Source organism: Vitis vinifera, chromosome 7 (genome assembly GCF_030704535.1).
Source record: "Vitis vinifera cultivar Pinot Noir 40024 chromosome 7, ASM3070453v1".
In the NCBI taxonomy this organism is placed as follows: Eukaryota; Viridiplantae; Streptophyta; class Magnoliopsida; order Vitales; family Vitaceae; genus Vitis; species Vitis vinifera.
Window position 1 is genome coordinate 23,902,097 of NC_081811.1, and position 17,049 is coordinate 23,919,145.

General features: G+C 32.2%; 2 protein-coding genes across 2 annotated transcripts; both read right to left on the minus strand.

Moving 5' to 3' along the window:
• Nucleotides 1-1,643: 1,643 nt before the first annotated feature.
• On the minus strand, nt 1,644-3,349 carry LOC100245696 (polyadenylate-binding protein 2). Its single transcript, XM_002266986.5, has 3 exons — nt 3,067-3,349; nt 2,853-2,955; nt 1,644-1,958 (listed from the first exon to the last, which is right to left on the minus strand). The coding sequence occupies exons 1-3, from the start codon at nt 3,187-3,189 to the stop codon at nt 1,816-1,818; spliced, it is 369 nt and encodes a 122-aa protein (XP_002267022.2). The 5' UTR covers nt 3,190-3,349; the 3' UTR covers nt 1,644-1,815.
• Nucleotides 3,350-6,270: 2,921 nt separating this feature from the next.
• Nucleotides 6,271-10,908, minus strand: LOC100262864 (ABC transporter G family member 1). Its single transcript, XM_002267081.5, has 8 exons — nt 9,906-10,908; nt 8,787-8,866; nt 7,942-8,406; nt 7,761-7,847; nt 7,519-7,644; nt 7,229-7,423; nt 7,054-7,140; nt 6,271-6,945 (listed from the first exon to the last, which is right to left on the minus strand). The coding sequence occupies exons 1-8, from the start codon at nt 10,864-10,866 to the stop codon at nt 6,271-6,273; spliced, it is 2,676 nt and encodes an 891-aa protein (XP_002267117.5). The 5' UTR covers nt 10,867-10,908.
• Nucleotides 10,909-17,049: the final 6,141 nt, after the last annotated feature.

Here is a 17,049-nt window from a genome sequence, read left to right on the forward strand (position 1 = left end):
TGAAAATGTTGTCAAATAGACCCTTAATTTTTTAGATTTCTTTTTTACCAAGTTTGAGACCCACACTTCATTCCACCTCAAGCCTTACATCTAATCTCATTTAGAAAAAAAAAAGGCCTCAAGATCAGATTTAGCTTTTCAAAACATTGATTAGAACTGACATAGAATAGGACTCTTTACTCTCCTATAATAAACAGTGAGCATTTTCACAAAAGCAGAATGGTCATCATATCAGTGTTATACACACTACTTTGATGCACCTAGTATTGAACAATTTTTAACACTGATGATGTCTTAATGAGATGAATGATACTATGTTAAAGCTTTTGTATCAAATCTACAACCAAATATGATCAACAGCAATGCCCTCTAAGAGTATTACACTTCAGCTATTAGTAAGGGCAACAAGTGATCAAGTGGATCATGATATAAGATTTTTTTTTCCCTTGCAAATGCACAAGCATTTTACCAACAGACGAAGACGTGTACCATCTTTGATATGGCACATATGTTATGGCTTATTCAACCTTGGTAAAAAACGAGATCAAGGCAATTGGAAAAGCAAAAAATCATGGTGAATGGGATATCATGATTCCAATAGTGCATTACATTATTTAAGTAAAGAGTCTGAAATTATTGAGCTTAGAATCATAGGATGAACAAAGCTGGCAATTTCTGACCCAGGTTCGCCACCTGCCACCCATGCAAAATAGCCAGATAGAGGTAGGGATTTTCTGTTACAAAGTGGAATTGTATCCAGCTAAACAACCCAAACTCTGCTGGATCAATCAACTCCAAGGGGTGTAATTAAGGCTCTCATGATTAGAGTGGAATTTAATAATCAATTATTTTAACATTTTAAACCATATTATTCATATTGGTTCATTTTTTTCTTCATATCATCTTAATTTTAAAACAACTTTATATTTTAAAGCCAGTCAGTGGGTTAACCTGGGCCCATATTTTTCAGCCCATTAATAATAAAATAGAGCTTGAGCTAGATACTCTTGGATTCAACCCTACTTTAAAAACCCATAAATCCAAATGCGACTTTGTGAAGCCTACAGAAGATCCTATTTCCCAACAAATAAAATCATTATAAATTTCTAAAATTCATTAACTCCAACAAATAAAAATAAAAATTATGTCTTCTCATTACTCATATAACAATATCATACTCTCAGAAGTTTTTCTAAGATCATTTCCAGGATCTATTAACAGATGCATACAACAAAAACATTTCTGCGTTAACAAACTCCAAATATCATGACACCTACGGTCATATATGGTATTAATAAATGCATAATAGGACTTCAAACCAACTACTAGACATTTTAACTCTAACATATGATTAAAAAAAATTCAGCATACCCCAAAAGGTCCAATATACCTTGAGCAGCTTCTAACATATATATAGTTTTAGTGATCCGTTAACTACAAACAGAACTAGAACTTAATTAAAATATCTGCAAGAAGTATAAATAACTAAAAATATCACATATTTCCAGGAAATAATTAAAGGATACGAACAGGAAGAGAACATTATTCACAATCTGAAGATTTTGTGAGAAGAGAGGGGAGAGCATATGTCCCACAAGTATACAAATGGATATATGGAAAGAAAAACTAATTATGGCCAGTAGTGACTGCATAAATGTTTGATTGTAAGTTCCTTGATTGATTAAAACAAGAAGTTCCAGCCAATTAGAGATATTAAAAAAAAAAAAAAACTACTGATGCAATTCCAAGAAAACCGTATATCAGACATTTTTGTTTTGGATATATAAATAAAAAAACAATATATCAGACACATGTTCATACTTCATAAAAGAATAGTATTTTAGAAAAAGGAGAAGTATGAACAGAAGAAAGGAATCTGATTCTCACATTGCCCACAAACACCGACCGTGAATCAGCCTCCTCCTTGTTTGCTTGAGTAACAGCCGCACTAGCAGGATCTAAGACATGCACATAAATCAAATGAGCAGGGTATTTAAGTAATAAACTTAATTCCAAAGATGTGTTAGTGCCACTGTTTGAATAATTGAGACTTATAATAAGCAAGTTGCTTCAAATTGCTTTAAAGGAACAGAAAATGAGCAGCAGCATCCCCCTCGATTCAAATCATTTACCATTACAGATCTACCAGGCATTAACTGTACTATGCCTTCCCAAGACTACTGTACTTCTTATAGTGCAGCAAACTCATTAACACATCAGAATATATATATATAAGAGATAATCTAAAACATCGTCTCTAACATGAATATCAAACAATTCATCCAATCAATTATTCAACAAAATCAAAGAGAGCCAGAATTATCACCACCCAAAATGCATAAAATACTACACATGATCAAACAGAAGCAGCATCAAAACTGAATCCTAAACCTTAATGCCCCTTTGGTTGCTCAGACAAAGCAAGGGAATTTAAAAGAAAAAAAAACCAACGGTTTTTTTTTTTTTTTTTGGCTGCGTGTTTTGGATGAGAAAATAGAAGCTGTGATTAAGAGCACCTAACGACTAACGAGCTTATGGGGTGAAACCCAAGTACACTGGGAGTACCCAGAGAGTGCAAAAGCAAAAAAATAAAAATAAGTACAAAATAAAAACATAACAGCACAAAAACCAGAACTAAGGGAAAGCGCCTAAACAACCTGTCTATTAGTCAATTGCTCAAATGAAATCCATAAGGGAGAGGTCAAACCCCCAGGGGCCCTAGTCCAATCAAACAACATAGGATTCAAAACTTCACTTTTTCATCTTTTCCCAAATTGCCGCAGCAACCAAACAAAGGACACCAGATCCAAAACCCTAGATTCTAAGAAACAAAGAGGAAGAAAAAAAGGGACCTTGAACAGCGCCCATTTCCTTCTCCACTTTAGCTTGCATCTCACGAAGAGCCGCTGCCTCCTCCTCCATCTCCTTCAGCCTTTTCTTCATCTCATCCAGCTCCTGATCAAAACCAGATACATAAAATCGAAGCGATTAGGTTTGTTTCAAGTCATTAGGGTTTTGCTCTTCCTGTCAAAATTGAAAGAAAGAATGGAGGTAGAGAGAAAGGACCTTCACAGCGTCGTCGTCGTTGGTGGCCATATCGACGTCGGCGTTGTGAGCGTCCATGTCTCCTTCCATTTCGCCCTCGTCGGGGATCTCTCCTCCGTACACCTCGTGCTCTTCTTCGTCCATTTCACCGTTTTCTCTCTCTACAGATGAGGTTATTTGTATATATATACACGTGAGAATTGATAATGCCAAGGCTGGAGAGCCAGGATAGGATGCTCATGTAATAACCTAGGAAGAACGACGACGTTTTGAATAAAAAAGGAAAAACGTCGCCGTTTCATCTGGTTTCCTGCTATGAAGTGTCAAGCATGAACCATACAAAATTTAAAATACGAACGCCAAAATCTTTAAAGTAAAATTACCAAACAGGGTAAGGAAAAAATAAATAAGAAAAAGATATAAAAATCAAGAAAAATAGGTCAAAGGGAAAATAATAATAAAAATTATACAATTTTATTATAGGAAATTAAATTATTTGAAACATATTTTTCTCAAAAATAAATTAAAAAATTTTAGGTTTTTTTTTCCAAAAACCAGAAAAAGAAAAAAATAACAATTGTCAATTTATCTTTAATAAAAATTAAAATCCTAAGATTAGTGTGTTATTTTATGCAAGTAACAATAAATTTTAATAATTGTTCATGATTAAATAAAAACTTTATTACCCTAATAAAATGAGTAGTTATTTTTTATAGGCATTTATCAATTGAATAACACATAAATATTAGTAGAAAAAAAATTAAAAATTTTAAATTAAATTATATTATAATGTTAGTGTATTTGTAATAAAGGTATAATAAAAAAAAAATTAGTTTAAAAAAAAAAAAGTTCAATGTAGCTCGTTTTAGCCACATGGTTACAATTTTTTTATTAATAATGAAATAATATAACTATATGATAATTTTATAAAATAATACATGTTTGTATAAATTACTTTTAAAAACAACTAAAAGATATAAAGTTTGTTTGGAAATAGTTTTTTATTTTCTAGAACAAAAAAACTATAAAACACGTTTGATAACTAGAAATTATTTTCTATTATCAAAAAACAAAAATATGGTATTTTTAGATAATATATTTTAATTGTTTTCACTTATTTTTTTAGAGGTGTTTTAAAAAACAATTATACAAACATATATATATACAATGATTAAAACTAAACTTGTGGATATAAAAATTATTTTAAAAAATATTAAAAACAAGTTAAAAACATTTTAGGTTCCAAAATAGACTTTTGTTCTATAAAATAATAGAGAACAGTTTTCAAAAATGGTTCTTAAAAACTATTTTTTAGAATTGTTTTAAAAAATAATTGCCAATTAAGATCATATTTACCGTTTTTAATAAATTTTTATATTTTAAATCATAATTACTTGTCTAATCAGACATTTAGGTTAAGAACGAGTGTGAAAAATGGTAAAAGCATAAGTAAAAAGTTGTACAAAAATACAAAATATATAGGAATTAATGGTATCATTAGATTTACCTTGAAAATAATTTATCTTTAATATTAACAAAAATTTAAAACTACTATTTATTGGAAATTTTAAATAGTAATTTATAATACTTTTAATGAATATATTTTTCTTGTTAATTAATTTTTATATTTTAAAATAATATTAATTAACAGATCAACTATTTTACACTAAAGAAAAATATGCAAGAACAATATGCAATATATTTTAGAATTATTATTTTTTTAATAAAAGGGTCAAAGTTATAATAGTGTACTCTCGATAACATCAAATATATACCTAAAAGTTTTTAAAAAATTATGAATATAAGTTTCAGAAATTTTATTTTTAAAAGAATTTAAAAATTTAATTAAAAATCTTTCAATAGTTTTGGTAGATTTTATTTATTTTTATTTTTTTATCCTAGAAAGGTTTAAGAAAATTTAGAAAATCTTTTATATAAAGTAACGTAAAATTATATACAAGTTCTATGATGCGTGGAAACTTTCCATGGCATGGTACACATGCAAGTACTTTTTAAAATTAAATTAATAATTTTTTTATTTTTCCAAAACATATGAAAATTGATTGTGTACTAAATCTGCCGCCAGGTGAAATATTGTGATTTGATTAATTTTTATGATTGCATGTGTGAAAAGAAGGCCATGCAAATCTGAATTATCAAAAAAGTTACAGGTATTTACCTGCTAGGGCATCAAGAATAGTTGACTTGCCACAACCAGAAGGACCCAGTACCTCACCCGGTTGAGCATACCCGGTGAGCCCCTGTAGAATTGCTCGGCGTCCATTCTTGCCATCTGGCACGGTCACCCACAGGTCCTTCCATGTCAAGAATACACCATTCGGCTTGGCCATGGAACCGATATCAATGTGTGTAACAAAGTTTCCTTCTCCCTTCTGCTGCCCTACTGCGTCAACCTCCAGTGATTTTTCAAAGCTGGAATGGATCACTAGAGATGGCGATCTATGGATATCTGAGTGAGGATGTGGTGGTGCAGAATGGGAAAAATTTTCCCGTGCTAGAAAACATATCTTCTTCGGAACCTATGCTTCCCATCTTTGAATTGCCATCAACTTTCTCAGGTGATGCCGATGGGCTTGGAATGAGTGTCCATCTAGGCACATCGACTCTGTCATTTTTCATGGTATCGGTTGAAGGCGACCTTGGTGTCCATCTAGGCATATGAATCTGAGAGTCCATGCTGGATCTTATCAGAGTCTCAAAGCAAGAGAGATATAAAGCTGGAGAGTCTATTAGTTGAGCTTTCCGTATTGATGTGTGGCACCGCACATCGTCAACCAACACAAGCATAGACAGGGAGAGGCTTCCAACTCAAACCAACTTTGGACAGTTGCACCCAACATAATGAGATAGTTAATTGGAATATTTCCTCTAAGTTATAACCTTTGTTATAGTCCCTTAATTTGACTGGAATCCAATCTGGACAAAAGACACTCCTAGTTCAGGAAGTTCAAATTTATAATTGTTGACAGAGTGCGGACGTTGATTCATCAGTGTGTACATTTCAATAAAGCATAAAATAAGTCTAAAAAATTATTCATTCAGAATTTGAGAGTAATGAGAAGTTACATCATCAATTTTGAGATGACTGCAAATCATCCACTGACAAGCACGCAGCTGAATTTCAGAGTAATCAGGAGTTACATCTTTGACCTGCAGCTACTAGAATACAAGAAAAATAAATAGTACGCCAATAAAGTTTGGGGACTAGGCATATTGTGGATCAATAGGGTCTTCTAGAATTTGCTTGGACTTCTCAGGCGGAACAGCAAAAAGACCTCTGATCATAGGCTTAACCTTTTCAACGGTCTTTATTATCCCCAGAAACATGAGGCGGTACAGAACCACCATTCCAAATAAGATAGCAAGATCAATCCACTTAGAGTAGCCCATCTCCACTTGCCAAACGTTTTGCAGGATTTCTTCACCAGTAATGGTGGGTGCTCCTCCTACTTGATTGTTGGGAAATGTCAACCCTTCGAACTCATTTTTGTAGAATCCTTGGTTTGCATACTTATGGAAGGCAATGTAATACATCGGATATTTCCAAAAAGGATTGGGAAGATCATTCGGCAATCGGAAGAAGCCCCCGCACAGCATCATCACACCTTGAATTCCTGCGCCTGTTATGATTCCCATGAGGAAATCTGGTACGATACTCGCCACCATCATCATTAGGCTCTCAACCAACATCATGCACACAAACAATAGTATAGCGAAATAGACGAAGTGTTCAAATCCCTTCTGAAGGTGGACGAGGTAATAAGCGATTGCTCCGGGGATTAAAGATATCATAAGCAGGTAAGGAATTGAAGAAAGTGAGTTTCCTATAACAAATGCTCCAACGCCATAGTGCCCGTTTAATCTTTCTCGCCCAAAGATCTGATTATGATGAGGAAAAAGGTCAAAGGTCAAACGTCAACCACTATCAGTTAATATAGAACATATGTTTAACGAATTAATGAATTGACATTAAGAAAATAGACCAACCTTCATGTCCTCTACAAATGAAGGGAATCCACCAATTGCCATGAAAGTCAAGAATGCTGCAACAAACATGAGCATCGATCCCCTAGCCTGTAGATTTTGGAGCAGAGTTATTGGCTTAGATTTTGTGAATAATAATTGGAGACAACCAGTATTTGTGTCGTTCCTTATTAATTACCTGAATGGAGCCGTAAGAGAAGCCGATGTCATAGAAGATAGTCCCAACACATAAACACAATGCAATGTAGATTGCAAGTCGAAGCCAGTAATAGCCTAGATCACGATACATGTTCACGAAGGATCTCTTAGTAAGAACAAGACACTGGGTGGCGAAGCTAGCCTGGCTTCCCTTTTTCTCAAGCACTCCTCCTTTCTGCAAAACAAAAAGAGATCCGTTTGAGTAATCCCTTGTATATCTTTTTCAATAACTTGAAAACCAACTGTAGTCTGATTAAATTGCATGTATACCTGTTGGCATATCTCAGACACCCGCCCTTGAACCTGCTGGCAAGTCTCAGATGACTTATAGGCTCTTACAAGAATGTTAATTGCTTCTTCTGTGCTTGTTGCGCCACCAAGTCCTTCCTCGATGTCCTAAAATAGTAAGAGCCACAGTAGTAGTATATTAGAGTTTGAATAGGCTAAAAAGTGGTCGAGTACCTTGAATTCTTTATTAAGAACTGGGAATTGTATATAGGAAGACTGCTTACTAAGTCGAAGTCCTTGTTTATAGTTCTAAGGTAGTGATCAGATGGGTTTCTCAGAGATGGGCAAGGGAAGCCATTCTTAGCAAAAAACTGCAAATAAAATAGAAGAGGAATATTTCATAAAGTGGTAGGTGCAATGAAACGACTCTCGATTGTGAATGCATCTTGAAAGAGATTAAAATACCTCATTTGCCATTGAAGCAGGACCAAAGTAGACTGTTTTACCAGAGGAGAGAAGGCAGAGATTGTGAAAAAGCTCAAAAACCTCACTGCTAGGTTGATGGATTGATGCAATAACAGTGATTCCCTCTCGGTGAGCAAGCTTAACAATGCGGTCCATGACATGGTAAGAAGCTGCACTGTCTAGGCCACTGGTGGGCTCATCTAGAAAGAGTAGCTTTGGACGCGTCAAGATTTCAATGCAGATGCTAACCCTCCTCTTCTGTCCACCACTGAGGCCTTTCTTTCCCCACCCTCCTATTCTTGTCTCTATGCAGTCTTGCAACCCCATCTCGCATATCGTCATTTCAGCTCTTTCCTTCTTAGCCGAGGTAGGCATGGAGCCTGGGAGTTGGAGCTGTGCAGAATAGTGTACAGCTTCCCTTACTGTTAATGTGGTCATTAGAGTATCGTCTTGAGTCACATAGGCCTACATTATGAGAAACCATGGCAGAACCTTCATTACAACAAGGAAAATAAGTTCCTTTAAATCCCTTTAAAGCATTTAACTGGCCAAAAACCGCCAATGTTTGTACTCGTTTCTAGTGCAAGGTTTCGTCGAGAAATCAAATTCTTCGTCAGTTCATACCCTTTTCAAAAAGTCATCAAATCTGACGACAGATTGGCAAATAAAAACAATAAGGGAAAAGTGTGTTTGCACACACCCATCTGAGAAAAACGACGCTCTGGATTTGAAAGGAAAACGAAAAGACTCCCGACTTTTGCAAATTGGATATTTCTTGCATTAATTGCTATTGAACTTCAGATCATATCTTCAGAGTTTTGTCTCCTTTTTCAAAGTCTGCTTACCGAAGTTCCGAAAGCAAGTCTTTGCTTTCTACCATTAATGAGAATTTCCCCTGCTTGCCTTGTGTTTGAACCTAATCTTCCTGCAATAAATTCGCATATTTGTCAATAAGCGTTCTTCAACGTTCTCCCGCATGCATATAGTATGATGTAATTCACGAATAATATCATTTAAACTTAACACGTTTTTCATGGGTTTAGATTAATTATACTTGTGTTCGGTCAAAGATGTGTTCACCTATATAACACATTTAATAAATATATAATTTTTAGGTTAATATGCAGAACACGTAAATTTAATTCAAATTCAATCATTTAATAATATTAACCTAATTATAATTTTAAACTATTAAACTCAAATTTGAATTAATTTAATTTTTTCTAAATAAATTGGTTAATTAGATCAAAAAATATCTTGTTGGAATATTAATCATATAGACTTATATATGATTTAACTTAATTTTATTATTAAATAGGAGGATATAATTATTAAATAGATGATTTGACATGTGTTTAATAATTAGATAATGTTTAAGTTTATATTTTTTAAGCGATTACCTAAATTTTGATAATACAAAAACATGACACATCAAGGCAAAATGTCGTCCAAAAATATATCATCATATAATTTTATAGGAAAATGATGCATTTTTGTGATTTTGTTAGAAAAAAAAAATTGAATGATTCTAAACGTAACTAAGTGTTTAAAGGTAAGAATAATTAGGTTTTTGAACTATGTCGATAACTAAATCAATTTCAGAGTCACGTCATGGGTTCAACAACAGGAGCCCATGACGGGAGAGGAATCGTTAGGTGTGCCATGCTTAGTGTGTAAAGCTAGGAAATATGTAGGTCTTGCTATAAACCTCATGATGAATCCAGGCCTGAAAAAGGTTTTTTGTGTGGAAATTATTTAGGTCTTTGCTATAAATCTCATGATGAATACAAATACAGGCCTGAACAGGGTGTTTTGTGTGAAAAACGAAGAGTAAGTGTGAATGAGTGGAATCGGTGAATAGGATAAGATTAGCTTGATCTCACCTGCAAATGAGATATGGGTAAGTTCATCATGATGCAAGTGCGAGAAAAATGCTATTCAAGTTAGAGATAGACAAATCTTACCAGCTAATGCATCCAGAAGAGTTGACTTGCCACAGCCAGAAGGACCCATGATGGCCAATACCTCACCCGGCTGGGCATATCCAGTTAGGCGCTGTAGAATGGGACGTCGCCCACTTTGCTGGTCTGGCACCGTCACCCATAGGTCCTTCCAAGTCAAGAAAACACCATTGGATTTGGATGTGAAATCCATATCAATATTCCGCGTGACATTGTTTTTGTTTTGCTTTGGCTGTTCAACATCTGGTTTCTGCGATGACGTTTTTACCTTGGGAAGGTTTCTCAGAGATGGGGCTTCAAGCAGAAGTGAATCAAGTGGTGGTCTGGTGCTAGTTGAAATGGAGTCACTGTTGAATGGGAAAAACTTTTCCATGTCAGAGGACATGTCTTCCTCAGAAGCCACGCTTCCCCTCTCCAGATCATCAAAACTCTCATTCCTCGAGGGCCCTTTTGGTGATCTTGATGGGCTTGGACTTGGGGTCCACCTAGGGACATGGCTCGCCCTGGGTGAGCTTGGTGGGCTTAGTTCCAAACTCTCATTCTTCATGGCCCCTTTCGGTGAGCTTGGTGGGATTAGATTTTGGGTCCATGTTGGCAAATGGGTCCCCATCTCCAATTCATCAAAGTTCTCATCCCTTATTTGCCTTTTTGGCGAGCTTGGTCGGCTTGGACTTTGGTTCCATTTAGGCAAGTGGGTCCCTTTCGTTGAGCTTGGTTCGAAACTCTCATTCTGCATGTACCCTCTTGGTGAGCTTGTATTTGGCTCGTTTGGGTTCCATCTAGGCACCTGGTTCCCTCCTTGTGAGCTTGGTGGGTTTGACTCAAAACTCTCACTCTTCATGGCTCGTTTTGGTGAGCTTGGTGGACTTGGACTTGGTGCCCATCTAGGCACATTGGGTCCCCTTGGTGAGCTTGTAGGACTTGGAGTTGGGGTCCATCTAGGCACCTGAATTGTAGTCTCCATGCTCAACTTTCCATAGAGTGATGAAGCAATAGAATATTCAAGTGAAAAGAGAGCTATGATTTGCGTTGGTTCAATGACTCTACTCCTACCAGCATTTATAAGGTTGAAAAGCTACAATATTTGCCGCGTTATGCCGGCCTCTTCACCCACTAAAGCCAATTATCCAGATTCTATCTCTCTTTCATCCAAGAAAAAAATATAATAACAATCCAAAAAGATGAATACATTTTTTTTCTTTTTTTTATAAACGCATAGTTGTTGGAGACGATTTCAATTTGAAATGGTCAAGAAACATAAAGAACACTAGTCCAAAATGGAAATTATCCATAAGAATCATCAAAAACAATGACATAATTATAATAAATCAATCTATTTCACTTGCCTCCAACTCTATGAACCTCTCTACTTCCTAACATTTGAATTCTTCGGTCCAGGAAACTTCCAAAATGAGAATGGACCAGAGACATGGTCAAATTCGAGGATATAGTTCAATCCTATTCCATCACTGTAGACAGTGACAGGTGACAACACGCGGGTATGCTGAAATCCTCTATTCACGAGCTTAAGGTTGGCCGGCTGCAGCACCACTTGAGAACGACTCAAACTCAATCGTGTCATACGTACGTGTATTATGTGGATTCCATTCTTCAATTGTTAAAACGATTCTTAGTGAGTCTTAATATTTGATACCATCAGCTATGGAGTCAATATGTATATCATTTGTTTTCGTATGGTAAAAATAATAATAATAATAATAATAATAAAATATAATCCAATTTAAATTAATCATTTGTTAAAATATGATAGTGAGGCCAAAAGACATAGGAAGTGAGTCCCCTCGTACCATCATTGTTGAAACAGTTAGGAAGTTTGCTTTTCATGTCTACTTTGTTTTGTTTTTACTTATTTCCTCGTGTATAACAAAATTTTCCTCGACATCATCATCCCTATCAAGAGAAAATTAAAACAAGAAAAAGAAGAAAATACCAGCAGAGAGCCATGGTGATGATTTCTGTTTCATGCTAGATAAGATTAGGGAGAATTGTGTTTTGTGCCCAACTGGGCCCAAAAATTGATAAAAGATCCTCATAAGTTTCATATTTAAACCCAACACCTAAAGAAAGTCTACAAATTGAAAAGAAGGATATGAAACATTTAATTTTCCAAAAATGCCCTTTTATTGTCAAAAAGAAAAAGAAAACAACTAACTTCCCACTCTCTTTCATTCTTTTTTTCTCTCTCTCTTTCATCATTTACCTTATCTTTTTCTCTCACATATTAATTGGTGGGACATGTAAATTAATTATTTTCTAGAAATGTGTTACTATTTTCATCAATTATTTTTCTCCCAAAAACCATGCCTAATAAATTAAATATTGGTAATCAATGGTTGAAAAGGATTATTACTATATTTTTAAAGTAAATTTTTTTTAAATACTTCATAAAATATTTTTTTTAAACTTACAAAATATATAATAAATAATTTTTAAACACCTTAAAAAATATTATTATTCTTTTTTATCCAATATATATATAAATATCTTTAAGGTTGTAGACAATTATTTGAATATTTTCTCTATTTTTTGGACAATACATTGATATTGTTTTAATATATTATTTTGTAACATAATCATCTTTTAACTAATGGTGATAATTAATTTTTAATTGAATAATGTATTATAACTTAATAATTTGAAAAATATTCAAATGCCTTTTTAAATCTAAAATAGATGTGGACTTGACATGATTTAAATTATTAAAGCATAATGTCATTAAGTCAAGCAAATGTATCATATTAAGAGATGTGTATGTAAATTATATCATAATTTTCTCTTTTTTTATTTTTTTTCCTCGTACATGATATCTTTTGTATAAAGTTTTGTAGATGAAAAATAATAAAATCTTTTGTTATGTAAAGAGGTATAACAACACATTAAAATTGAAAAGAGAATATAATGGAATACAAATTAGATGAAAATCACTTTAAATAAGGATATAATAGAAAACATATAAATGTAAGAAAAAACCAATTTAGATGAAATTTAAAATAAAAAATCAAAGAAAATAAATTAAAAGTAATAATATAAAAATCGTAGAATCTTTAAAACTATAATTACAACAAAAAAATTATTTTAAATTAACTTGATAATTTAAATTAATGATTTTTTATTAAAAAAAATTACAAATGTTACAAAGATAATTTTTTATCCTTTTTAATTCTATTTAAATATGGTTTTTTTAATATCTGCTAACATTATGTTTATAAAGATAAAATAGTAAAAATATATATTTCATTCGGTTTACTTATAATAAACACTTTAAATGTGATTAATTTTAATTTTATTTCCTATGTTTTAATTTTGGTAGAGAAGATCTAAATGACATAGTTTGGTAAAAAAATATTCATAATTTTTCCTCAACAGTTATTATATGTTGTTTATATTGTCTTAAGTTATTTGAAACAATGACATTAATGTGTTATCCATTTATATTAATTTGATTTCACAAAAAAAAAAAGGTAATACCTAAATATTATGGTTAATTTTCCTTTATATAGGATGTAAATGTTGTAAGAAAAAATATTGTTAAAACTACTTAAATGAAATATGCAATTACAAATTTTGAATGATGAAATTTAAAATTTCAAATTAAAACAATTTTTAGGTGAAGGAATGTGTGGGGGAAAAGTGTTCAATCCTTAGGTGACAAGAAAAAAAAAAGTTCAGAATTGATTAAAATCTTGCATAAAAGATAACCTTGTACACCCTTGTATAATTAATACATTTACCCTATACAGTTAGTACATTGCCTTACACAGTGAGTGGAATACTCTTTTATAGTTAGTGTAACACCCTTATATAATAGTGCAAATTTCATAAACAATTTATGGGTAACAAAAAAAATAAAGAAATGATTCAAAATCGACTAAAATCTTTCACAAATGGTAGCCTTGTACACCCTTGTACACTTAGTATATTTCCCTTGTACACTTAGTACATTTCCCTTGTACAGTTAATGTAACATCATTGTACAATGGTGCAATATATCCTTCTTAAGTTGTGTGTCCACGTAGATATATTAATCTTATTTCTAATGGTTTGGCTAACAAAACGGTGGATGAATTACGATTAAATTTTTTTTCCCCAAACATTATTACTAAGAAAAGTATCGAAATTTTCATGTGAAAATTAAATAAATTGCATGACGTAGGTATGCAATCTATGGGTGACAAGGAAAATGAAAAAGTGATTCAAAATCGATTAAATTTTTTTATAGATGGTAGTCTTGCACACCCTTGTACACTTAGTACATTTTCCTTGTACAATTAGTGTAATACTATTGTACAATATATCTATCCTAAGTAATATGTCCATGTAGGTGTGTTAACCATAATTCTAATGGTTTAACTAATAAAAGGATGGATGAATTAGGGTTAATTTTTTTTTCCCCAAACATCATTATTGGAGAAAGTATCGGAATTTTCATATGGGAGTTAAATAAAGTGCATGACATGAGTATGCAATTTGTGGGTGACAAGGAAAATAAAGGAGTGGTTCAAAATAGATTGAAATCTTTTATAAATGGTAATCTTATACACTGCTTGTACACTTAGTACATTTCCCTTATACAATTAGTAAATACTCTTGTATAGTGACACAAATTTCATATTCCCGTAGTGCATATATGCCTATATTTGTATTAAACATGATTCTAGTAGTTTGATTAAAAAAATGATGAAAAACTTCAATCCAATTTTTTTATGAACATATTACATTTTTGTGAAAAAAATATACAATTGACCAATTCCTTTATTTAATTGTGAACATATTATATTTTAAAAATAAAAAAGAATAATTAATAAATGAAATTTAATTCTTTTTATTATCTTAGTATTAAACAAGGTCTTCAATTTTCATTTTTAAAAATATTTTTCATTTTTTTAATTAAATGTATTTTCAAAAAGAGACAATATAGAAAATAAAAATAGTTTTTAAAAATAAAAAAATAATAAAAACTAGAAAAATATTTTAAAACCAAACTCAAACATAATCTATATAATTTTTAACTACTTGTTTTTATTTAAAATGAGTAAACATATCATTTAACCCTTTTGTATGAGAAAAAAATCAATCTCTACTGTACTATGTATTGATATAATCCATTTCTAAATACGAAAACATTTTAGTTGGATATTTAAAATAAAAACTCTTCATCTATCCTCTTTCTCTCTTTTTCTTTTTTCTCATTTCAATAAATTTTCAATTAATTCAAATCATTAAAAAAATTCCTTAATAAACAAATTTGGAACATTCATATAACTTATTACAAAAGTCTATGTTCAAAAAATGATTAAACTATGGAAAGAAAAAGATTAAAAAAAAAACTTTAAACTTTTTATTTTATAATAATAAAAAAAATAAACTTTAAAATACTTTTTAGTATAAAAGAAAAAAATAGTAAATATATTTATTTTAAATAGTGTTTTAATCATTAAATTAATTACTTGTAAAATGTAAAAAATAATTTTTATTCATTTAAATTAATATTTTTTTCAAAAGTATGTTCCAAAATAATTTTTGAATCATTAATATAATTTTTATTTATTTATAATTTAAAAATAGAAAATAATGTTGATTTTTCAATTATTTTTAAAGGAGTTTAAAAAATAAAAAAAAATAAAAAAATGATTAAATAGAAGAGAATTTGATGGATGGGGCATGTAAAGAGTGGTGGTATAAAGACAAAATGATGGATGTAAGTAAAAATGGGTATTTTTGTCTATTCCAACTTTATATCCTTATAATCAATTATAGGTGTTTGGAGGATTTTTTATTAATTTTTGGGCCTAGCTGGCCCAAAACACAATTCTCCCATGAGATTAATGTTATCACAATGTGTATGTGTACGTGTATGGGTGTCTATTTCTAGGTAGATGTCTGACCACTTCAAATAATAATGCTTACGTAATATGGAAGTCCACGGTGCCAGTTGTTGTAGGCCTTCTCATACTTCATTTTTATTGTGGGGATGGCGGATTAATTAGATATTTAATAGAGGAAGAAAAAAAATACTTAAATTTCATCCTAAGATGTCCCCTTCTAATAGTATTCTATATCCTTGATAGCATCATTCTTGACATATATGGCATCCTTCTGCTTGTATGTCTCCCAGCAAAGCACACATATTTATAGCAAGACTAGGTGACTAGGTGATTACGTTTTCCTAATGTTATGACTTATGACTGGTGACTTAATGTGAGAGTGAGTTAGCTTAATGGAAAGGGTGTATGAAACTCATGGAGACGGGCTAACGTGCATCAAACTGAGACATGGAATGATCCAGCACCACTGCAAAAACAATGAAATTTTTCCTTGGTTCTCAAGATTGTGTTTGAAGCTCTCCAATAAATTAAGGAGCTTATTATATGGAGTCAATGCATTCTCTCCAACCCCATCTTACCCCCCGCATCCGCTTTATCTTTGTCAGGGTCCCTCGACCCTCTCATATCGATGTAGTTGGGTTCAACTGGTTGCATGATTCAAAGCCAACTGGTTGTAAAGGAATTTACTCTGGTTTCTAGTAAAGACTATGACAATACTTTTAGCTTAGTATTCAAGTTAACCTCTCTCTTTCTCTCTCTCTCTGAACATGCACCAACCAAATATCAAGAATGCTTTCTTAAATCATATGTATTTATTAAAAAAAGTCTTTGTATGCATGGCCTAAAACAAATGGCTTCTTCTTGGTTTAAAATTTTCTTTCAATTTTGTCTTCGTTTTGGTTTTTACTATGACATAATTGATTTGTCTTTATTTGTGTATTGTACCAACATTATGACTATGATCGATTCTTCTTACTTATATAGACGATATTCTTGTTTACAGCAATAGTGACAGTTTTATCAAAGACTTAATTGTCAAACTCATTGAGAAATTTGCATGTGGAAATTAAATGGCTCCCTAGTGGATTATCTCTCTCCCAAACAAAACACATGTAAAACTCACAAAAAACAAAGATGCTTGAAAGCTCTCTTATTGCGTTGATCAGCTGTGGCCATTAAAGCTAAGTCCACTTCTTACAATGCCGATCTTGTTGATGCTTTATCCATGTATCGTTGGTGCATTGCAATATTTAAGAAAAGACTTCATATTATTCATGTCATTAATCAGGTTCACCAACATT

Excerpts from the sequence above, each read along its gene's own strand:
- LOC100245696 (XM_002266986.5), bottom strand. The coding sequence starts at position 3,189 with ATGGACGAAGAAGAGCACGAGGTGTACGGAGGAGAGATCCCCGACGAG. Across the intron at positions 2,956-3,066 it reads ACGACGACGACGCTGTGAAG|GAGCTGGATGAGATGAAGAA; the intron begins GTCCTTTCTCTC and ends GGTTTTGATCAG. Across the intron at positions 1,959-2,852 it reads GGAAATGGGCGCTGTTCAAG|ATCCTGCTAGTGCGGCTGTT; the intron begins GTCCCTTTTTTT and ends TGCATGTCTTAG.
- LOC100262864 (XM_002267081.5), bottom strand. The coding sequence starts at position 10,866 with ATGGAGACTACAATTCAGGTGCCTAGATGGACCCCAACTCCAAGTCCT. Across the intron at positions 7,848-7,941 it reads CTGCTTCAATGGCAAATGAG|TTTTTTGCTAAGAATGGCTT; the intron begins GTATTTTAATCT and ends TTTTATTTGCAG. Across the intron at positions 6,946-7,053 it reads CATTTGTAGAGGACATGAAG|ATCTTTGGGCGAGAAAGATT; the intron begins GTTGGTCTATTT and ends CATCATAATCAG.